The 22,851-nt window shown below is 52.4% G+C and overlaps 2 protein-coding genes across 3 annotated transcripts in view; one reads left to right on the forward strand and one right to left on the reverse strand.

Annotated features, from left to right (window-relative positions):
- The first annotated feature begins 5,580 nt into the window (after nucleotides 1-5,580).
- On the forward strand, nucleotides 5,581-11,271 carry NGB (neuroglobin). The gene is made up of 4 exons (XM_071745898.1): nucleotides 5,581-6,061; nucleotides 7,189-7,300; nucleotides 8,839-8,958; nucleotides 10,076-11,271. Exons 1-4 carry the CDS (start codon nucleotides 5,955-5,957, stop codon nucleotides 10,220-10,222), a joined length of 486 nt encoding a protein of 161 aa, XP_071601999.1. The 5' UTR covers nucleotides 5,581-5,954; the 3' UTR covers nucleotides 10,223-11,271.
- A 3,202-nt stretch (nucleotides 11,272-14,473) lies between these two features.
- Nucleotides 14,474-22,851, reverse strand: part of TMEM63C (transmembrane protein 63C) — a 32,554-nt gene continuing 24,176 nt past the window's right edge. The window contains exons 9-25 of one of the 2 annotated variants that reach the window (XM_071745901.1): nucleotides 22,674-22,782; nucleotides 22,166-22,239; nucleotides 21,981-22,061; nucleotides 21,741-21,861; nucleotides 21,491-21,624; nucleotides 21,159-21,281; nucleotides 20,460-20,613; nucleotides 19,810-19,916; nucleotides 18,785-18,871; nucleotides 18,207-18,272; nucleotides 17,926-18,088; nucleotides 17,623-17,728; nucleotides 17,248-17,415; nucleotides 16,854-16,969; nucleotides 16,617-16,688; nucleotides 16,333-16,517; nucleotides 14,474-14,680 (exon numbers count right to left, since the gene is read on the reverse strand). In XM_071745901.1, coding sequence (XP_071602002.1) covers nucleotides 14,647-14,680; nucleotides 16,333-16,517; nucleotides 16,617-16,688; nucleotides 16,854-16,969; nucleotides 17,248-17,415; nucleotides 17,623-17,728; nucleotides 17,926-18,088; nucleotides 18,207-18,272; nucleotides 18,785-18,871; nucleotides 19,810-19,916; nucleotides 20,460-20,613; nucleotides 21,159-21,281; nucleotides 21,491-21,624; nucleotides 21,741-21,861; nucleotides 21,981-22,061; nucleotides 22,166-22,239; nucleotides 22,674-22,782 — 1,900 coding nt within the window. In that variant the 3' untranslated portion in view covers nucleotides 14,474-14,646. Of the gene's footprint in view, nucleotides 14,681-16,332; nucleotides 16,542-16,616; nucleotides 16,689-16,853; nucleotides 16,970-17,247; nucleotides 17,416-17,622; nucleotides 17,729-17,925; nucleotides 18,089-18,206; nucleotides 18,273-18,784; nucleotides 18,872-19,809; nucleotides 19,917-20,459; nucleotides 20,614-21,158; nucleotides 21,282-21,490; nucleotides 21,625-21,740; nucleotides 21,862-21,980; nucleotides 22,062-22,165; nucleotides 22,240-22,673; nucleotides 22,783-22,851 lie in introns of both variants that reach the window. The other variant, XM_071745900.1, reaches the window with a different exon arrangement.

The raw sequence follows: 22,851 nt of genomic DNA on the forward strand, positions 1-22,851 counted from the left end.
TGAGGCCGTTGCTGTGAACTAAGTGGAAGAGTCTGTATGAAATCTGGAATGCTCTGAATCAGAACCTGGCTCTACACCAGGCTGTAGTGACAGGGTGGCCTGTACTTTTGAGTGCAGTGTAACAAAGGGTTGCCATCCTTGGGGAGGAAGTAAATGGGGAAAAAGAAAATACAGCCTTCTTTTGGGGGGCTACACTTTGATACCCAGATCAAAGCCAGCCACTATGTTTGGACACATTCCAAGGGTTGCTGAAGTAAAGCCAGGACAGCTAGAAACTGGACTATGGCCTGTGTAAGGTGATACAATAGGGTAATAGGTGGTTACTGCAAAGTCTGTTGACATCTTTTATTGTTTCAAAAAGTACAAGTTGGCCTTTGGGTATTGTCTGAGCAGGGCTGTCTTTCTAGAAGAAGGTCAGCTGATAAAGAAGAGTTGCTAGAGTGTAGGGAGATGACTTTAAGGAAAAAGCACAAAGTATTGTTCAGAAAATGCTGATAGTATCTGAAGTAAAACTTAACTTCTCATTGTCCTAAAAGGAAGAATGGCTTCTTTCTGCAGGTAAGTGTCCTCACATGATGGACACCAGTGACTATTTTCATTTTACATTTGTTTTGAACCTGCCGTGTTTCTAGGCTTCTAAATTCCAGCAATCATCCTGTTACATGTTCCTCAACAAGAAGGAGGCTTGAAAAAGTTTGCACTGTGTCTTCAAGCTGCTGTTTAATATTTTTGCTAGCCAAACAGAAACTTTAATTGCAAGTTGCTTTCTCTGGCCCTCAAATATCATATGCCTCTTTTCTCAGTTTTTGTTTGGTTTCCCAAACTGTACTCTGTTGTTCAACATTAGTCTTCCCAATTCCATATGCTGAAATAAATCTTCATTGCTCCTACCACACCTTCCTGGTTTATATTCAAGGATTGTTGTTTTCATACACTTTAGAGTTGTTTTCTAACAAACCATCTCTAACTTTGTCCCATTTAATGCATGCTCTGAAAATAAAAACGTGTTTTATCTGAGTAGGTATGATCTACCGAGTGTTACAAGTGCTTCAAATTGCTTTTCTCATATTTACCATTCTTGCAGTCATTGTTTTCTCTCTAGATTTCATCCAAAGCCATCCTACTTTCTTGCAGCTGTGTGTTTTTGGATGAAGTAGTTCTGAAGTATCCCGTTTTCTCCATTGACCAGACAGGGAGCTTAGGTTACTTGCCCATATGAAGGCGTCTGTATTGGGTCAGCTGAGTTGGACCTTGGCAGTGTGCTGATCCTTTGGAATGCTTTAGGTACAATAACTACTTGGTTACAAGGTGGAGAAGGAAACTAGCTGAGAAGTGGGCAGGAGTTGGTTGAGATGAGAATGTGAAGTTGCGTAAGATGGAACATCTTTATTTAAGATTCCTAACTGTGAGAACAACCAAATAAAGCCAGTCCAGTTGGAGAAAGTGAATTTAAGCCATTTGATAATTTCCAGGCAAAATTTTCAAGGCTGGTAATGCTGCCCTGCTGACCCTGCAGGCACAGTGGCAGCCAGCGAGCTCTGCATCTGTTGCCTTTGGTATTTTGGGGGCAAGATTATTCTCTCCCACATTGATTTTACTTCATGTTATGCAACTGCATTTCATGATTTGCTTTGCTACCAAGCTCTGCTGTTCTGTGGCCAGAGGGGGCTGCTGCTTGAGAAGACTGTGGGGAACTTTTGTGACTTCAGCCCCCACCTGAGGGTGGCTGTGGCAGCCTGGGGAAAAGAGAAGCTGTCATGGTCTGCCTGGTCTGTGGTTTTAAGCCTGGAGGCACGGGGAAAGAAAGAGGAGTTGGTCTCTGAGGTGAGCAGCTAGATCAGCATGGCATATTCATGAGGCCTTGCAGATGTAGAATTAGAAATGAGCAAGCATCCAAAGGGAATTTGGGTTTGTTAGTGCAGCAGGCTGGGACCAAAACTGATGGTGCAACAGAAACACATGCAAAACAGCCATCCCTGGGCCAGGCTGATGTGGTTTTCCTTTGGGAATGAGGCCCTGAACCCTGAGTGCAGGGTTGGGGACAGGCATTTGTGAGATAGGGCATGTTTCTTTCCCTGTAGGTAAACTGAGACACAGAACAAGTAAAGCCAACACTTGGCAAGGGGAATTATGAGTGTTAATACTGTAATTTGAAGGGGCTATATATAACAGTAAGAAAACTCACAAGAAGTTAAAAACGTCACATAAATTTGTCTTTTCCCAAAACAAAACAGCTTTATTGTTTTCTCTGGGGATCATTGAGTTTCTCCAGAAATCTGCCTCCCCTTTCTTCAAGCAGTCTGAAGATGATTTTGAAGAAGTCTGTGCTCCTGTCCTGGTTCTTTTACACTTATGACAGCCTCAGGAACAGTCCTGTAGAAATCCAAGAACATCTCAGAAAGAAGCTGAGTTGCCAAGCCAGGCAGGGGGAGCCGAGGGAATTGGGGACCAGTGCAGGAAACCCTCAGGCCATGGAAACATTTGCAGTGCTCAACTTCTTGATGCATCCTGGGGCCTCTTCATGCTTGAAGGCTCTGAAAACACTTGAACGAGAAGGGAGATTTGTTTGTTTGCTTTTCCTTGTGCTTTAAATCCTCTCTGAACTCCACTTGTGCTGTCAGCACCTCAGCCTTCTGTCAGCTGGAGGAATTCCTCTGACAGCCATGTAGCTGCGAGGGAGAAGCTGCTTTGCATCAGGGAAGAGCACTGTGTCTGTCTCTTGAGTCCTCCCTCTTTTAAGTCATTTGAATAGCATTTCAGATGTTTTTTACCCCTGAGCAAACCTTCTCTCCCACCTCAAGTCCCTCTCCACGGCTCTCTCTGCCTGTGCTGGGAGTTCTGTACTGTCACAGGGAAAAATACCTACTGGTTTAATTAAGAGAGATGGCATGTACCAGTGACAGAGGACAGCAAAGGCATGGATTCACTGTTCAGGAGGGCAGAGAAGGAATTAACTAAGTCTCTTTAATCCTTAGATTGCACAGTGCCATACCAGCATGGGTTTGGGTGGCAGCAGGTGGACAGGGGCATGGCCAGCCCACTGCCCCTTTCATCAGCTGGGGCACTCACATGTTCCACAGAAGGAGAAGACACCTCATGCTCAGCACTCTTGTTGCTGCCATTATATCTGGTCTGTTCTGACACTTGTGCCTTGTCTGCAGGTGCTCAGCATGCAGCCACCATCTGCAGCATGGAGGGAAAATGCAGGGGGGGAAGACTTTGGACAAGAGCTACCATTTTCCCTTGCTGTCATGGCTTCACTGCTATTGTCTGAGATGCCCTTGCCAGCAGAAGCAATGGCTGAACCTTCATTTTTGCTGCTGCCCTGAGCTATGATAGCTGGGCCTGCCTGGACCCAAAAAAGGTGTCCCACATCCCAACTAAGCTTTAGGATCTGATCACTCTTCAGAACAAAGAACTTGCTTCTGTGGTGCTTCTCTTTCTTCTGTATCAGCCAGCTCTGAATATCACCAACTTACTAGGCAGATATTCAGGCTCAGCTGCTGCTGTGACTGCCCATATGTACTTAAACTCTGCTCCTCGGCATCCTGGGGTTTTGGGAGGACTCTCCTCTCTTCAGTGCCCCAGCAGCACAGTGCTGCCTGCCTGTTCTCCTCCTCCTAGGCTGAGCTGTCCAGGCAGGCTCTGGTGAATCTGTGTGGTTGTGGCAGCAGGCTGAATTGTCAGAGTAGCTTGTGCAGATGCATATAAGATGACAATTCATGCTCTTTACTGGTGTGCTTGATCAGCTGCAAGATAGCTAAAGGTTAACGTTTGGATTGGCACTACAGGGCTTGTGTTTGTTGTCCTGCTCATGTTAACCCAGTCTTTCTGCTCTCCCTGTTGCTCTTTTAGACTCCTTGCAGCTTCAGAAGCTATTATTGCACTTATTTATTGTCAGTCCCCAGTGTGAATGTTTCCTTTGCAACCATACAGCTAAGATGCTGTTTTTACTAGGAGCTTGTGGTGGAGCAGAAGATGGTGGCCAACAGCAGGAAGCACTGTGGGCTGGCAGGCTGCATGTTCTGACCCTGCAGCCATGAGATGGCCCTGCAGCTAATGACTTTTCTTTATTACTGAATACTTTCTGCTTATTCCCTGTTCCCTGAGAATATAGATGTGTAGAGCTCATATGCTTTTCAGGCTTTTCTTAGTTATCATGAAAGCTACACCACTATATTTTTAACAGGAGATATATTTTTACAGAATCCATTTGCATCCTCCTGGGACTTCTGACATTGTTTTTTCTAGCAATGGCATTCAAAAACATAGCAAACCTGGAACATAATTTGTTTTCTGACACAGTAGCCAGAGATCCGAACCTTTTGTGAGACTCTCTACTCCCATCTGACAGTTCAGCTTCTTTGTGAGTTTGTTGGACTCTTCAAGAGCTCAGCTTTAAGACAGGGTACTGCAGCTTCCTCTAATGTATATGGAGCTGTTCTTATGCAGCATCTTGTCAGGTGTGTGCTGAGAACACAAGGACTCAAAAGACCAAGAAAACAGGTCATTTTCTGTGGCACTTTCAGAGACATCTTGGTGACTTCCTCCTGTCACTGCAGTCAGTGATGTCACTCCAGCTCTATAGGAGAAAGGCCCCACAAGCTGGCTCTGGGGATGTAGCATTGTGCCAATGGACTTGTCTCCTTCCAGGGATCATTTTCAGTACTCTGATGAGAAGAGCCTCTTGTCTGCCTACATTGAGTCTGTGTCCTCCTGGTTTGTGTTGCTGACTGCTGTCCTCTCTCCTGATTACAAGAAACAAATCTGATGTACAGCCCCAGAACTTGTAAAAAGATCAGCACAATTGTTATTTCAATTGTTATTGTTATTTCAGAGCAGACTGTGAGTTTCAATAATATTTGTGTGTTTAGGTTGTTTACATCCTTTTGAAAACCTTTACTTTTGTGACTGCTCTGGTTTCCCTGGTTTGTGTTGTGCTTCTTGAGACCTCACTTGCTCCTCCTCATGTTGTTTCCACTGTGCTGCCTAAATCCTGGGGCCAAATTAAGAGCAATTTTTCCCTTTGTCTGAACAATAGAGAGGTGCTGGACACTGTGAACATGTTAGATCAGAAGACCTGTCACTTTTGTCAGTTACTAACAGCTTGGCCTGGTTCAACTGGCTTAATTAGCCTTAATTTAAACATGTATCTTTCAGTGTCTACAACTGCCTGTGGAGGTAGCAGGTGGCTGCGGGTCATCCACAGTCTCAATGGAAGTGGCCAAGAGCAAGAGGCTGCTGTGGTGCTGGAGCATCACTCAGGACCTCCACAGCACAGTTAGGCTCAGAGGAAGCTGTGCTGTATGGTCAGCAAAGACAGCTGAGTCCAGGCCCCTTGCCAGCACTGCTCTTGAGAAATCAGGCAGATCAGAAAATGTCAACCGTGAACGAGCTGAACTTTCCACTCTGTCCTGTGGCTTCCTGTCCTGCAGGGGTTGTTGAGGGGAGGGGGTGTTAATTTAATTTTTTTCTCTGTTTTTTCTCTTTTTCCTCTCCTCTCCTCTCCTCTCCTCTCCTCTCCTCTCCTCTCCTCTCCTCTCCTCTCCTCTCCTCTCCTCTCCTCTCCTCTCCTCGTTTTTATTTTCTCCTTTCCCCTGTCCTCTCCTTTTTCTTTTCCTTTTCTTTTCTCCTTTCCCCTGTTATGTCTTTCCTTTCTTTCCCTGGGAGGCAAATACGAATTTAGCTCTACCTTACGGAGAGGCAGCCGAGTGGAACAGAGGGGCACCGGGGTCCCTGTTGTCCGCCGCAGGCCGGGCAGGGGCGGAGCTCAGGGGACCCCGAAGGGAGCCGGAGGTGGAGGGGAAGCGGTGGGCGGCAAAACCCCCACCCCGGCGGAGCGAGGGGCGGGCGGCTGCCGCTCGACGGCTCCCCCCGCCCTCCCCCTCCGCCCTCGGAGCGAGCTGTGCCAGAGCCTCGGGCGGCGAGGGGCAGGTCCCCCCCTCGCCCCCGCCATGGAGAGCGGGCGGCTGCTGTCTGGCAGGCAGCAGGAGCTGATCCAGGAGAGCTGGAGACGGGTGAGCGGCAGCCCGGTCGAGCACGGACTCGTCCTTTTCACCAGGTGAGCGGGCAGGAACGGGATGCGGACACCGGTACCCCTAGACCCGGCGGGGGGATAGAAGGGCTTCGCGTCCCTTTGCTTGGATGGTGATGGAGAGAGACAGACGGGCGGTTTGGTGCATTTCTGCCCTCTGATTCCCCCTCTCCACTCTTTCCCCCCACCTTGTCAGAGCCCCGTGAAGAGCTGCGTTGTCCTCCCAACTCTGGGGAGTGTAACGACGGGACCTCCTAATTTTCCCTGATATCCCAGCCAAGATCTGCTGCTGAGGAGGGGTTCAGTGTTTTGGGGAGAACAGCTGAAGCCCAACTCCTTGCCCTTTCTAAGGAGACTGATGTTTCAATAATGGGAAGAGAAAAAAGAAAAAAAGAAAGAAAGAAATCTGAAAAGTGGCTTAAAGAGGATGGTTAGATAGTTGATGAGCATCTTCTGGAGTGGAGTATAGCAGATGGGAGACAAACTTTGCTGAGCAGGGCTGTGAGCAGCAACAACAATGTTTGGGAGTGTTAGTGGAAGAGAGAGGGATGCAGCAGTTTACTGTGGAGGATGGGGAGAAGAGAGACTTCCTTGCCTGAATTCCCTTTGGCCTCCATGGACAGTATCAGTCAGTTAGATCTGCCTGGGTGGCTGCTACTGAGACCTGTATGTGCCTGGCATACGCCGACAGGGAGGATGAGGGGTGAAAAATGTGGGCTGCAGACAATGTGGGAGAGTGGGGCATTATCTGGGTTTGTACATCCCTGCCTTGCTCAAGTAGGAAAGCTGGCTGCTGGAGGTGGCAGGAATTTCCCAGCTTTGGGAGCATTGGAGATCAAGGGGATCATGAAATGGGAATGGGAAGAGTCAAGACCACTACTAAGACTTTGAGGTCCTCAGGTGCCATAAACACCTGAAATCTCTGAAAGCTGAGATTGTGGGCTAGGGAAAGAAAGACTTTTTTGACTGAAAGTAACCTGGATTGCCCCAAACGAAGATTTTCAGAACTTCTGGGTCCTTTACAGGTAGGGGGCGATCAGTAGGTGGGAGGGAAGGCAGAAGCGGCCTGTGCTGGTTATGGGGTTGTATCTGCATTGAAGAGAACTCAAAGTTGAAGAAATGAGAAGATGAGGGTTTTTCTCTTGCTGTTGCAGGTTGTTTGACTTGGACCCTGATCTGTTGCCCCTTTTCCAGTACAACTGCAAGCAGTCTGCCAGCCCTCAGGAGTGCCTCTCTGCCCCTGAGTTCCTGGATCACATCAGGAAGGTGAGAGATGGGCCATGGAATGGCCAGAGCATGGCCTCTATGGAGGAGGAAGCCCTTAGGCTGTGGTTTGGTACTGTGGGGTGTCTGATGGGGGAACACACAGGAAATCTCTTCCTGAGATGGTAACTGCAGAGGGTTATTCATAGTAGCAGAAGGTACTTTCGCCAGGAGAAAGTGCCCTGCAACAGTGGGGAGGGGATGAGGATGTGGGCTGTGGTGGGTAAAAGGTACCATGCTGATTTCCATGCACTCATCTGAGAGAGGATTTCCTCTTGTGAAAGTTGGAAGCCTGCTTCTTCTACTGTGGAATTATCTCAGTAAACTCATTTCTCTCCAGATAAGGACTGAAACCCTCTTCTTGGCCATATACTGACCGGGAGATGGCACAGACCTGGGCAGTGGGCCAGGCTCCCATGGACCCACTGCTGTGGAGAGGCTGTTTGCTGGTGTGGCTGCAGAGAGGGAAGGCCCACAGCATCTCTTGGATAGCCTCTGGGCATGTGCTGTGATACACGTTAAGCTCTCCATGACACAGTCAGGGGAGCAATGCTGATGTCATTTGGAGGACCTGATGCATGGACAGCTTTACACCCAGTGCAGCAGAGACTCATTGCTGGGCCCTGAAGAGTGGCCATGCTGGGCAGAGCACAGCCTTCACTTGCAGATGCCTTCTTAAACTGTCTGGCTCCATCTTTAAACCAGTTTGGTGCTTCACTTGCCTGTCTTTATTCTTAAGAGTGTTTCAAGACTGCACTTCTCTGATAGCCGCAAGCTTTTTGTTATTTTCCAGCCTCTGTTTATTGTCAGAGTTAAGGCAATAATAGCAGAAGTAAAAATGGACTTGAGCTGAAATAGCTCTTTGTTCTTGTTGGAGATGATTTCTCTGTTGAAATTATAGAGCACAATTCTATCACCTCTTGTATTTGCCAAGCTAACTATGCCCTGGTTTTAATCTCTTCTAATTTGGTGTGTTTGTTGCTTTCAACCCTCATTAACCCTTCTCTGTCCTGTTTCCATTTGACTCTTCATGGTCCTGAGAGACCACCCAGGCTACACTCTTGGCTGTACTATCCATCCCATCTTCTCAAAAATACTTTGACTGATCTTGAAATTGGAGTTGCCTTATTCACAATTTCACCATTTTGGCCACTCCTAGTTGGAAAGTCTAGTCCTGGCAACTTCCAGGGCTCCCCTGCAGTTGTTCTGGGATCCTCAGAGCTGTAACTAATGTCTCGCCATTAGATCTTAGCCCATAACTGCTCTGCTGTAGGGCTGTCTGGGACAGAGAGGTCAGCAGTGCTGCTTGCTGTGGCACCTCTGGCAGTGTCCCATGGGAGGCTGTGGTGAGTGCTGCTGCCAGTATGCCTCACTGATGTGACACACAGGTTGCAGTAGTGCAATGGAAAGCTCAGATGGCATCTGTTGGGCCAGGGGATGGTCAGACTGAGAAGGATGAAATAGAGGGGTCAGACTCTATTTCCTCTGAGAGAGGAAAAGAGTTTTGCTGTTAATCCTGTTCTGCCTCTGTGCTCCTGCAGGTGATGCTGGTGATTGATGCTGCTGTGAGCCACCTGGAGAACTTGTCCTGCCTGGAAGAGTATCTCTGCAACCTTGGCAAGAAGCACCAGTCTGTTGGTGTGAAGGTCAACTCTTTCTCGGTGAGGTGTCCTCTCTTGTCCTGCTGCAGCTGTGTCTGTGGGTGTATCCCTGCTGGCTGGAGAGGAAGCTGGTAGCTCAGGGCAACCATTGAGCTGCTAAAACCTCTGTAGTGACATTGGCCTTGTGACATTGACCTTGAGGTGCCCTCACTTTCTGCCATTCCTTAGTAAGCCTATAGTGAAAGGAGAGAGGGGAGCAAGGCATTTCCCATGTTTGAAGAGAGCCATGGTTTGGGGCACTGCAGTATCTCCTGTGATACAGGGCTGCAGACTCATCCTTTGCCCTCGATCTTTGCATCAAATGCTCTGGGCAAACCTCACCACACCTGAGAAAGGGAGCGTCCTCCTTGGTCTGTGTCCCCACTGGGGGGGGGTTGCTCAGGCCCTGCTTCCTCCATGGCAGTAAGGCAGGAGCATCTGTCATATTAAACCCTTGCTTGCTCCACTCCTGCCATCAAGCACAGACAGAAATGGTGCATAATGCAGCAGAGAAGGGAAGGCTGAAAGAAAGGTTTCTAACCAATGCATGGCTTGCTCCTGATACTGCTAGCTTTGGTCCTCTTCAGAGGGAGCAGAGACCCCCTTTGCTTGGGGTAGTGATCCCCACCAGCCCTGTGCTCAGGGTGTGAGTTCTACTGGATTGGGTTGCTCACAGCTCCATGAGGAACAGTGCTTGGTAGAGAGGCCTTAGAGGTGGAAAGGCAAGCTCTGAGCATCCATCCGGGGGTGTGAGCCACTTCTCCAGCATCAAAGCATTGCTCAGCTCTGCTGATCCACTGCTATGCCAGGGGATGGGGCTGGCTGCCCTTACCTGGGAGCCAGAGGATGGATGTGTATCTCTCCCCTGGTGTTACATGTGCCCTTGCTCCCTGCCTGAACTCTCTGCTCATGGTGGGGGTTGGTGGTATGAGGGCCAGCACAGGGCAGGGGAAGGCCATGGTGTGAGCTGAATCTGGGCCCCCTCTGAGCAGCCAAGGATGGGGTGGTCTGGCATCACTGGTGGAGGAGGAGCAGCTGCCCTGCAATGGGAGAAGACCAAAAAAGCAGTGAAGGCACAAAAGGGGCTGCATGGGGTCTTGCATGTGCTGAGCTTGACACCTCCTTCTTTGGTTTGCAGACTGTTGGTGAGTCCTTGCTGTATATGCTGGAGAGATGCCTTGGCACGGCCTTCAGCCCAGACATGCGGGAGGCTTGGATCACACTCTATGGTGCTGTGGTGAAAGCCATGCAACGTGGCTGGGACACCATTCCTCAAGGGGTCTAGAGCCTGCCAGGCATCCCCATCTCTGATCATGCAGTGGTCCTGGGCAGGGGGAGCCCTCATGCCAACCTTTCTGCCTCTATCCAACTCTGTCTTTCTCTGTGTACCAGCCCACTGCTGTCTCCTCCAGTCACACGTGCTTTGGGACTCTCCCAGTGATTCCAACTTGTGTCAATGCAACTGCATCTCTGGCCTTGCTCAGGGCAGGCAGGGTATGTCTGCAGCAAAGCTGAGGAGTGCTGCAGCACACAGGTACTCTGCCCTGCCCCAGCTCCCTTCAGGCTACCTGGAGCACCAACATCAATGTACCTACTCTGGTTTTTACTTGCCTCATCTTCCCTCCTCTCACTAACCTAGTTACCTGGCAGCTCTGAGACTTATTTGAGCCAAGATCCTCTTTGTTGTGCTCAAGACCTGCCAGGTCTGGCACTGCTTGGTCCTCCCACATTGCTGTGCCCTGTTCAACTGAAGCAGTGGCAGGTTGGGGTTCCTCCAGGTGCAGGAGCAGCAGGGGTAGAAGCTGGCCATGCTCTGCAGACATCCTCCCATAACCTTGAGGGGAGCTTTTCTCCCTCTCCCTTCACCAGTGTGTCACTACCGGATGGTTAATACTGGTGTTCTTTTCTGCCTTGCCTCTCCCCTCGGTGGGATCCATGGCTTTTTCTCAAGTCAAGTTTTTCCTAGGGATGCTTCAAGTTGTGGGATCATGTTAATCCTGAGGTGAGGCTGCTTAGCAGGTCTGGGCTACCAGATGCAAGATTTTATGTTAGTTTGACCATCTGGTTCAACCTCAGAGACAGCTGAAAAGTAGCGTTAGTGGTGGCTCTTTAATGCTTTGTGCTAACGAGAACAAAGCAAATAAAAGGAAAAGATGTCTTAAAATAAAAATGAAGGTTGCAATCATGTCATGGCAACAGCTTCCAGAAATCATTCTGGCTCTTGGCCAGAGGAAGTATAGCTGGAATTTCTCTATTGATGCTGTCAGGACCTGGAGCACTTCCCAGCTGCAGAGTGCCCGTCTGCAGAGCTCCTCACTCTTTAGTAGTCCCTCTCAGCCATCCTGGAGACACAGCCACTTCTGGGCAGAGAGAGATACCCAGTTAGCTGTGTGAGGACAGGAGTGAGAAGACAGCATCTGATGGAAGAAATCACAGGAAATGGAACCTGAGCACTTTGAAGATGAGTTCATCTTTATGGGGAAGTCACTGTGGGACAGGCAGAACTGTGTTTCCAGCCATCACTAGCCACAGGGCAAGGACTTAGAGCAAATCTTTAGTCACAGGAAGTACCTTTTTTGCTGCTTCTTCAGGGCAGAAGGAACCTGGTGCTGATGGCTGGATGGTCCTGTTCTAGAGACTCATTCTTCCTACACTCAGATGTCCTCCACTGAAGGACAGGAGAGGGCTGCCTGCTCCTTGCAGCTGCAGCTGAGGTCTCCCAGTCCCATGCCATGAGGGGGACGATGGGGTGCTCTGCATGATGGGGCTCAGCTTTCCTACAGGCCTGATGGTGACCGTGGACTTCCAGCAAGTGAGGAGCCCTCCAGCTGTGCTTGGAAGGGAAGCTGAGGGATGTTGTGAAACAGGCAGTGAACATTCTCCTGTAGGATGTTCTCTGCCCTCCCCTTGGTACCAGGCTTCACTTCTGCCGTCCTACAGTGTGGTGTTGTGCACCCTAGTTCATGGTGCTCTCCATCAGCTGCATCAGGTGAGGTCTTTCCCATTTTCCTGCTAAGCTGTGAGGAACAGAGAAGCCAGGACTGGGGGGAAGCCACCAACTGTCCTGGCATTGAACACAGCAAGAGATTGGGAGCAAGGACATCCTCTTTGCAACCCTGTTCTGGGACACCAGCCTTCAGCATCACGGGGTGAACTCTAGCTTTGTGTGACAAGTAGGCGGCTTTGTGATGGGTGGGATGTGAGTGTTACTTTCCCAAACCATCCCCTCTTCCTCTAGCTTTCTCAGCGCCTTCACTTTTCTTCTGTACTACATCTTGTGTAACTCCCAAGAGAACTGAACTTGTCTGTGTGCTTCTTACTCCCAGCTCTATTGTTTAATAAAGGACAACAGTGAGTCTCAGTCCTTTTTGATGCTTTATGTTTTGGGGGTTTTTTAATAGCAAAGGTCCAACAAACAAACAAACAAACAAATTTTAAAATTATGACAGTGAGGGGCTTACTGGTTTTGTGTTGGCTCTAGCTCTAGCTTAGGGGATTGGTCACAGGGAGAACTTTCGTAGTTCTCACATTGGTGTGAGAAGACATCCAGCACTAAATGTCAGTCGGGAGCTTTTGTGCACTATAATGAATGGGTGAGCAGTGGAGGGGCTGGCAATGGTGTCCTGCTGCTGGCTGGCCTTTACTCTTCAAATGTAATGATCTCTAGCAGAATTAGAATTTTAAACAAACAGTCTAAAACATCCCTTTTCTGTTGTCTAGCTGCTGCTTTTGTTCTCTGAGATAGCATCAGGTCACCACTGGCTGCTGGTCACCCACTGCTGGCTGCCCATAGCAGTAAGACACAGCCTTGCAGCCAAGTCCTGCCTGACTCCATTCAGCATCCACCCTGCCAGCTGGACTGTGGAGCCACCCCAGCAGCCCTGCCCTAGGAACACCTGGTGGGGATGCCGGAGGCCCTGGCTACCCCTTTCCAGGGCCTGTTCTAGCCTTGACATGATGGATTTCCAGCTCTGGAAGAGTTGGGCACTTGGCACTGAAGAAGGATGAGGCCTGGAGTCGGGAAGCCAGCTCAGGGTCTGTAATAACATCTCCTGGGGGCTGGAAATCCCAAACCTGCCACAGGAGCAGGTGAGCATCACATGGTGAGCATCCTAGGAGAGCTGCATTGTGCTGTCTGGGACAACATTTAGGATGGAACTTGTTCTGCAGGGAAGGTATGAGGGGCAGTGAAGGGTGAGGAGAGAAGCAGATTTGAAAGCAAAGAAATCTTCCCGGAAGTTCATTGCTAAAACAAATTTTCCAGCTCTTCCTGGCCTGAACAACAGCTGGCAGCCTCGGGGCTGGTGGTGGGACCCCAACCTCAGCACTGTGGGGAAGGGCCAGGGGGGCACCCTCCAGCTGCACCCCCATCTCTGACTCCCTGTGCCGGCACAGAGCTTTACCACAGCTCCCACAGGCAGCTCCTTTGCCTTGGCTGCTGCCCTGCGGGGATGCTCCTGGCACTGCCTGGAACCGCCAGCGGCTGCTGCAGAGGGCGATGCCGTGCGGTGTCTGGGCCTGGCTGTGCGGGGCTTCTGTCTGCGGAGGCTGCCTGCGGGAGAGCGGGGCTGGGAGCGAGTGGCGGAGGCGGAGTGAGTGAGTGACGGGGCTTACACAACCTCGTTAGGCTGTGAGGAGCCTTTGAGGAGCCGCCCCGGTGCGAGGACAGGGAGAAGAACAAGACGGGAGGGGGGTGGTTTGGAGGTGGTAATTACAGCTCTCAGCCAGGGCTCTTGCCTCAGCCCCTGGTTCAGGCATCAGCCCTGTTCACTGTGACCTGCGGAGGGCCTCTGTGAGGCTGTGTGATGAGGGAAGTGGTCTCACAAATTTTCCAGGTTTTTCATCTAAATAGAAGCCCTTGCTGTGTCCCATGCTACAAGCCTGACTGGGCAGGCAGGGCTCAAACCAAAGGAGGCATGCAGGGGGCAGCAGGAGGGACCTGATAGAAACAGAGGCAAATCATTCAAGTTGGAATTTGGATATAAAGGTTGTGCTTGTGGAAGGAAAAGGGGAGTGAAAGAGTGCTGTCTGCTCAAAACCTAGAGAAGGAGTCCCAAAATGGTGTTTGAAGCCTTCCCTGGCACTTGGTGGTGGGCAGTTCAGCTTTGGATGATGATTAGCATCTGCTCCATCCCCCATGGAATGGGTCCTCTTGCTGCCCCCACTCCTTGCTGTGGTCCCAGAGAAGCTCCAGGCCATCCCTTATCTCATTCCCAATGTTGGGGTGGTGTCAAAGGCTGTACCAGTCTTTCCAAATGGACATACTGGGGTGCTCCCCTGCTCCCACACCTTTGCTGCTTCTGCCCACTCATTGTGGTTTCCTCTCCTGGGAACTGTCATGGGTGGCAAGGTGCCTGGAGAGGAAGTGTCTGTGAAGCTTCCTTTCCACTTACCTCTGCAGGATAACACCAGGAAGGGACAAAAGCAGCCTGCAGGTGGGGAAAGGGGTTGGGGTACTTTCCAGGTTTCAGCAGCCATGGTCTCAGCTCTCCTGGTACAGGGCAGGACACACACGGGTGATGATGCTAGGCAGTGGTTGGGTGAAGTAATTTTATTCAAGGCACAGTCATAGCAATAAATCACAAGAAGGTACAGACCTCTGGCACATTCCTACAGTGGGGCAGCCAAGGGCAATCATACCAGCAGCCCGAGCTCCTGAGGACACGGTGCTACTCGCAGGCACTTGCTTCCACCCAGAGAGACGGACCACTAGCATCCATCCCTCCTCCAGCCAGAGCAGCCCCTGGAACAGGCAGTGAGGGCAGTGGCTGAGCTGCAGGCAGCCCTGGGAACACCTGGACGGAAGCCCCAGGACCCTCAGGGCTGCAAGGGAGTTGTGGAGCTTAAGGCTCCTCCAAGGCAGCCACTGAGTTGCTAGCATGCCATAGCCATCACCCCAGCATGCAGGACCATGGGTGGGATGGGGGCCATGGGGCTGCCAGCTGGCCCAGATGAGACCCACCAGCCCCACAGGGATGTCACAGGGCCCACTCGAGTCCAACAGAAACCCACAGTTTGCTGCCAGGCAGCCTTTTAACTCCTCCCACCTCAAACAGAACTGGCTCACCATGTCACCCCCACAGCAGCACCAGTAATTGGGAGCAGAGCCAAGGCCAAGTGCCCCTCTTCAGACAGCAGCACTCCCCCCACCAGCAGCCCTGGTGCTGGCAGAACTGCATAGGTCATCCCTTCCCTCCCCATATGGCCCTGGGATCACAGCTAGACTTGCTCTGAAGCCAGGGGGGGAATCAGGAGCAGAAAACACACCCCTGACATCAAAGGAGGACCTAGAGAAGAGCCAGCATGCCCAGGAGGGTCAGACTGGTGGGAGAGGGGCCAAGCAGGGTCAAGATCTGCCCTTGGTGAGCTGGAAAACCCTAGGAGTGCTGCTTGGGCTGGGCTGGTGCATTCACACTGACCAGAGCAGAACTTGCACTCAAGAGGCAGTGTGGCTGCTGTGGGTGCATCCCTTGGCTGCAGCTTGTGGGAAAGGGCAGGATATGGCAGACCAGGACCTGGAGGCTGGGGTCCTGCCAGCCCCTTCCCCCCCCATTTCTGCTGCAACAGGATGGAGCAACGCAGGATCCCATGGACAGCCCCAGGGACAGCACAAGCAGGAAGGGGATGCTGCTGGGGGAAGCAGGATGACAAGGAGCTGCCCTCACAGCCATTAAACACACTCATCCCTTGACCTCCCACTCCTCCCTGTGGACCTGAGGGCACAGGCATGGTGCAGCAGTGGAGAGACGGGGTGGGATGGTGTGGTAGAAGGCGTGTGTGGGAGCAGCCCTAGACACCCACCTCCTCCACCAAAACGCACGCATCTCACCAGTCCCTGCATTAACAGGCAAAGCTTTAGGGGTGGCAGTGGGGGTGGGCAAGAGCCTGCACAGGTTGGCACCAGGGGAAGTAGCAGGACATAGCCACCAAGAGCAATGAATGTGCAGGGTGGGAAGCAAGGGTTAGGGCTGGCCATTCCCAGCCACTGCAGACCCACAGGACAGCATGGTGGAGGGCACATTTATCAGAACTGTCTGGGCTGCTTCCCCCTCGTGGAAAGGCCAGGGCCTCCCTCCTGCCCCTAAAAAGCTTGGCCTCACAGAGAGACTCCCTCCCCCCACTGCTGCACCCCCACTTCCCCACAGTAGGCTAGATGAGGTGGGTGGGGACAGGGGGGCATGGTGGGTTCTGAGTGGGTTCTGGCAGCAGGAGGGACTGGCAGAGCCTCCCGCCACCTCCCATGCAATGGGATCTCCCCATCACATCAGTCTTGGTGTCCTCCTGCCCCCTCAGTGAGGTGGCCCCCACCAGTGCTGGGAAGGCTCCTTCCTGCCCCCCAGCATGTCCCCTGCTGTAAGCATGGCTGGCCCTTGCCCCGGCGCCAGGGATGCTCACTGGTAGCGGGCCTGGCTCTCCAACACAGGGCCACTCCTGTACTTCCCCTCCACTGTCTCCAGCTCTGTCTCAAAGCTCGGCAGCCCCCTGTCCTCCCCGTCCTCCACTGGCTCCAGATGGTTGCCTATTGTGCCGTAGGACTGGTGTGCTGGGGAGGCTGCCGGCGTCAGGCTCAGCTCCGGTTCCTGCAGGACAGTGGCCACAAAGAGCTGCCCCGGGGGGCAGGGGGGGGTCAGGGTCCAATGGAGCAAGGGGGGTGGTCATTGAAGGGCTGGGGTACTCACATTGGAGTTGGGGGTGGAGGAAACACTGCTCCGTTCCACATCGTTGAAGGTGCCCTCAGACTGATCAGACATCTGGGGAGAGGGAGGCCAAGAGGAAATGATGGTTTGGGGGTCTACAGCTGAAGCCAGGGGTGCAGCCAGGCACCACGTCTAGCTCCCCACAACAAACATGCCCCAGAGAGCCAAGGAGGAGACAGAGCAGGTGAGGGAATAGTATGGACAACTGCCTGCCCTTACCTGGTAGCTGGAGGGTTTCCGTGGCTGCAGCTTCTTCAGGCAGAGGCCAAAGAAGGAGAAGATGATGCAGGAAAGGAGGACCACAAAGGTGAAGAGGGTGACAGGGCGGGTTGGACCTAGGGCACAGAGACACTGGGGCAGCACATGGGCTTCCAAGGACCTGCTGCACATCTAGCTGAGTCCCAGACTGGCACCTGCTTTGGGTCTTGCAAGCTCTCAACCCCCTTCTGAAAACATGAGCTGACACCACCCTCACCTACCAGGTCTCCACCATCCCTCCCCCTTCCCACCCTCCATGCATGCTTAATCCAGGGGTGACACTGGCAGCCCGTCCCTCCCCAACATTAAATGTGAGCCTTAGCAGTGGTAGAGGGCAGCCCCAAGCTCTCCCTACCGAGGCGCAGGACGGAGAAGAAGAGCAGCCAGAACATGCAGAGAATGGGGGCCACCATGACTTGGCTGATGGCTGCAACATGGAGACGCTGGTTCAGCTTGGTGGGGATGTAAACGTAGTAAATGTTGTACCTGTCAACCATGTGCTTGAGCAACATGTAGAGCAACCCTAGTGGGAGGAGAGAGGCCATATGGGGGGAGGACAATGAGGACAACCAGGTGGCAGGGACAGCAGGGCAGGCCTAGGGCACAATGCCCAAGGGTGCCCTCCTGTACTATGCAGTGCTTAAGCTCCCATGCCAATTCGGGTGGCTGGGACAGGTTGTTCCTGGCACAGCTGGGGGCAGCAGGACCATTGTCATGGAATCACACTCACCAAAGGGTACGATGATGGGGCAGGTGATGCTGTAGGTCATCACAACAGAGAAGATGCAGCAGGTCCAGGCATACTCCAGCCCAAACTGGAACTGGTAGGCTTGGCTCTGGGGCGCAACCAACAGTGTCATTACTACCACTGCAAAGGCTACACTTGAATTTGCATCCTGGACCATAAAAGTTGCCTTCCCCCATTAGTTCCCGTAAGGCCTCCCCATAGGAGCAGGACAGCTTGAGTTCCCAGCAAGCATGTTCCTGCTGTGCCAGGGCTTGCATAGGTTCAGGGGTGTGCAGAGCCACGTACCCGCTTGACGTGGAGCCGCTCAGGCTCAGACTTGGCGAAGCAGAGGCGGACGGTGTAGACGAGGAGGCCCGGGATGCGCAGCAGCTCCATGGCCGTCCCGATCAGGCTGGAGGTGACCACGTAGTTGACGAAGAAAGCGCCATTGTCTGGGAGGAAAACGCACCTGCCCCAAGGACACAGAGGGTGAGAAGATGCTCAGGCAGATGACAAGAAGAGCTGTCAGGGCCTGGCATTGGGGCCTCCTGCTCGCCCAGGAGTTTTGGGAGATCTCTGCTACTCACTGGAACTTGATATTCACTGCATCCAAAAAGTGGGTGTCAAAGAGCCAGCGGAAAAAGAGGTCCAGGCTAGGGGAAGAGAGAAGAGCAATTTAGAAAGAGAAAGAGCTGCAGAGCAACGTGGGGGGCACCCAGCAGGTGCATGCTTTCTCCTGCCCCAGGTGGGTGAGACCCTCTGGACCCTACACAGCCAGAACAGCTCCTTCTGCCACAATGGAACAGTGTGTGCTGGCCTTCTGGATGGTCAGGATTTCTAGAATTGGAGCTACACAGATTTCTGACCTGGTTCTTTAAGGGTCTGCTGAAGGGCACCACCAGCACCCTCAGGCCACCTGTGGCAGCCTGGGAATATGCTCCATTCCCCTCGTTCTCTGCAGGGAAGCTTTCTGTCCATGATCACCTAAAGAGCTTTCTGTCCATGATCACAGCTAAAGAGCAAGCGTTTTCCACACCCAGGGGCAGCCATGTTTCAGTGGTGGTGGGTCTGCAGCCCTTTGGGGCTGGCTTGCAGGAGGTGGGGGGACAGGATGTGACCTGAGTTCTGGGGAGCAGGGAGAAGAGAGCAGCAGGGTGGTCAATACCTGCTCAGCCCCAGTGAGGGTAGGATGATGACCATGAACACCAGGAAGAAGAAGCACTTGTGCATGGTGAGCTGATTTTCACTTGACCTGCAGAGAGGGGAGGAAAGAGAATATTGCACTTTCTGGAAGCTGAGCTGCTGGTGGGAGAAGAAGCTGGGATGGTTCTTTGTTTTCACCACAGAGCTACTCTCAGTCCCAGGAAGCCATGAGCATTTGATCTGTGCATCTACTGGGGCCTTGCAAAGCCTTTACCAGACCAGGACTCACCATGAGGAATCTTCTGTAGCAAAAGCTCTTGTCCTCCCAACATCTCATCTCCTTCCTCCCTGCCCTCTCCTACCATCCCTGCTGCAGTAGATACCCAACAAGAGGCAAAAAAACCCATGGGAACTTGTAGTCCTTGATTTCTTAGCAACAATAAAAACATCAGCATTTTATAAACATTTTTCTCATACCACATTAAATCCAAAACACAGCACTATTCTAGCTACTAAGAAAATTACCTCTGTTCCTACTCAAAACAGGACAGTGTCTACAATGGGTTCAGAAGCCTGCATTTTCCTGTGGAGAAGGAAGGGAGGGGGTGACAAAGCTTCTGCAAGGACTCAGCAGACTAGACATAGGAGCTGGGGCCAGTGGAGGGTGAAGACAGAGCACATTGTAAGAGCTTCCTCTGCTAGGAGACTCTGAGCATCTTGAACCCATACCTCCACCTTGGAGGGCGGATAGCATGGCTGGGATGTGTCACCTGACCTGGCTGCTACCAGTCCACCATCCCACCATCCCTTTCACAAGCATCTTCAGACCCATATTAAAACCTGCTTTTGTGAGGAGGATGGAAGCATTTGTGGCTATGGCAAGGAAATGACTCCTTTGAGCATGGACTTTGGGCTCTTTCCATGGAGGGCTGTGAGGCACTGCCATTCCACTGCCTGCCTCCCACCAGGTTGGGTCCCCATGAATCCAAGCAGGGTTTCTCCCACCTACAGCAGACTTGGGGGAACAGAGGGGGGCAACCCTGTTACCTTGTCCAGTGTGACTCAAAGAATGCTGAGTAGTAGACAAGGAAGGGCAGGAAGACGGAGAAGGCCCAGAGCAGCAGCGTAGGGAAGAACTGGGTGATGATGGGGTTCTGCAGGAAGAGAGATGCCGGACACCCCCTTAGGAGCCTGCCAGAGCTTAGCCATGCTGGAGACAGCTCCCTGAGCCTCCTGTCACAGGATGGTGTGTGCAGTGGGTGAACTGGGGCATCCTCTCTGTGAACAGGGGCATTTATTTCAGGAGCTAAGAGCCAGAAGCCAGCCAAAAGCAGCACAGGCGTGCTCTCAAGCCCAAGTGCTCACTCAACAGCTTACAGGCTGAAGAGCAGGAAGGAGGTGTGCTGTTGGCAGCTCCTAACATCTCCTGGAACTCTTCCCACCCCTCTCCTCTTGCATGGACACAAACCTGCCCTCCATCATGGACACCAGCACCAAAGCTCAGGTTTGCACAGGTGTCCCAGGCAGCACAGGTGCTACCACTGAAAACACAGGAGGATGACCATTCTTTGCCTCTCATCAGAGCCCACCCCAGTGACAGCTTTGGCTAGTGCAGAGCTGGTACCCTCCCCCTGTCAGGGACAAGCCTGGAAATGGAGACACTTTTGGAAAAGCTGTCACAGGGCCCCAGGGACTACCTCGAGGCTCTCCACAGGGTGTGTGACATTGAACATGTCCATAGTGTTGACAATGATGGCTGGTGTGGTGAGGAAGAAGAGAAGGATGAAGAGGCAGATATTAAGGAGGATGAATCGCACCCACCAGGATGTGCCACGGACTGATAAATTCTCCCTGTGAGAGAAAGAACAACTCAGACATGGAGTAGAGGAAAACCCATGTGTCCTAGGCCTCCCAACTCAGCTCCCTGAAGCTTTGTCTCCCACTACCCAAACCAGCCATCCTGTCAGAGATCACCCTCCTCCCCCCCCACACTACTGTACTGACACCTGCAGAGTCCCCAGGACTAGAAAAGGACCACAGAGGGGGTCCATGCCAGTAGGAGGCTTTGGAATCAAGCTGGAGATATTGAAGCCTGGCAATCATCCCAACCCCCTACTGTCCAAGTTCTGCTGCCCATGAGGTGATCACCCCAGTCACATGTGCTGACTTCTGCTATGGCCACTGGAGCTAGACCCTGCCACCCTGGCAGGGGTGATAGATAGATAGATAGATAGATAGATAGATAGATAGATAGATAGATAGATAGACAGACACAGGTTCCCTAGAATGACATGGGCTCCCTATAGCTATGGACACAGGCTCCCTATATGTCCAGATATGGGTTTCCCACAGTTGCTTGCCCTGCTCCCTCCCTCCCTCCCGCCATGAGGGTTCACCAGATGATATCACTGGGTGCAGGGGCATAGCAAATGCCCCAGTGGTGTGACTTGACCACGGTGGTGACAGAGGACTGCTGGGGGTGTTTGCGGCAGCTGATGTGGCTGTAGTCCTTCAAAATCCTGCAGAACGGGGAGACAGGGCTCAGGTCTAGTGCAAAGACTCAGAGGAAGCCCCCCCAGTGTTCCACAGTCCCAAGAGAGCAGACACCTCTGCAGATAGCAGAGGTGCAGAGGAGTGAGACTCATTGCCTGGCTCTGGCTGGAAAAGCTTCTGGGGTGGCCACCAGACTGGGGGATGTCCCCATGCCTGTTGCACGAGAGGCACTCACACAGCAGTCATCCGCTCATCCTGGAAGGTGACGAAGGCCATGTCAAGACGCTTGAGCGTGATGCGGTTGCGCTCAGCATTGAACTCATCCGTCAGCTTCTCCTCCAGTTCGCTGTAGTACTGCTCAGCATCCACCTGTGGGAGCAGCCAGGGCTCTGCTGCACTTGCCAGGATATGGCACAGGCAAGCTGCCATGCTCTGCCATCCCCAGTGGGGATGTGCCACTTGCAGCTCTGCCTGCACCCTCCTACCTGCTCAAAGCCACAGAAGCGGCAGCAGAAGATGCGGGCGCAGGGGTGGGTTTTGATCATGATCTTCCCCTCTTTCTGTGCCTTGGTGGTAAAGTAAAGCCGACCCTTCATTGCCTTGCGCCTGCAGGGAAGCCCACGGGTGTGAGGGTTGTTAGGGGAATGGCAGATAGACAGACTCAACGTGGTGAGCAGGAGCAGTACACCCACCCGCAGAGGCAATGGGGACCTGCAGGCACCCACCTCTCTGCATCCAGCTTCATCAGCTTGCGCACGTCGAAGCAGAACTGGACATTGGTGACAGTGCAGCTGGGGTAAGCCTCGCTGAGGGCATAGGGACATGGTGGCACTAGGAGCTGGGGGGCAGGGACAGCCCCTGCCACCCGCCTGCCACCCACATGGTGAGGCTGTGGCACACTGCTACTCACTGGAAATGCTTGATGATGAGGGAAGGGTCTGTGATCTCCTTGGGGATGTGGGTAACCATCAGTGTCCGGGCAACCTGAGAGAGAAGAAGGAGTAGAGGAGGTGGGTGGGCGGGCAGGGGGTCTGTGGGACACCTGTCTGCCACCCTGCTCACCCGGATGTTGGGAAGGCAGAGGTGAGCTGGGGCACTGACTGCCCCGCAGAAGCTGGTCAGCACAGACCTCTTCAGTGTCCACTCCCAGACCCTGTGGGCATAGTCATAAGCTGTCACCTCTCTCAGAGCTTCAGCAGAGCTTCAGTCTCAACAGACAAGTCAGTTAGAAAGAGATTTGCTCCTGGGTTACCAGGCTTTCTCCAGAAGCTGAAGACAACCAGCCATATCTTTCCCTGACTGCCCAGTCTCAGGCTGTTTCTAAAGCTGCCCCTACCTATTGGGACCATCATTTCTGCAAAGCACACAGTTGTCCATTAGCACTGAACAAGGTAGAGCTGGATAGGGTGGTTGCTCACCTTCTCGTTCTCTCTGTATTCTAGGTGTACAGAGTGATGAGCCATGCAAAGGATGGTAAGGATGAAATAGATGAGGGCAAAGATGCTGTGCAGCCACAGGAGACGATCCCTGGAGGAGAGAAAGAGGAGATCAGCAAGTGCTGTGGTAGGCAAGTGGTATGAAGACCAGCCTGGAGCT

The sequence above is a fragment of the Heliangelus exortis genome, chromosome 5, assembly GCF_036169615.1.
Source record: "Heliangelus exortis chromosome 5, bHelExo1.hap1, whole genome shotgun sequence".
Lineage (NCBI taxonomy): Eukaryota > Metazoa > Chordata > Aves > Apodiformes > Trochilidae > Heliangelus > Heliangelus exortis.

Coding starts and splice junctions, on each gene's coding strand:
- NGB (XM_071745898.1), top strand. CDS start 5,955: ATGGAGAGCGGGCGGCTGCTGTCTGGCAGGCAGCAGGAGCTGATCCAG. Junction 7,301..8,838: donor TCCTGGATCACATCAGGAAG/GTGAGAGATGGG, acceptor GTGCTCCTGCAG/GTGATGCTGGTGATTGATGC. Junction 8,959..10,075: donor TGAAGGTCAACTCTTTCTCG/GTGAGGTGTCCT, acceptor TTTGGTTTGCAG/ACTGTTGGTGAGTCCTTGCT.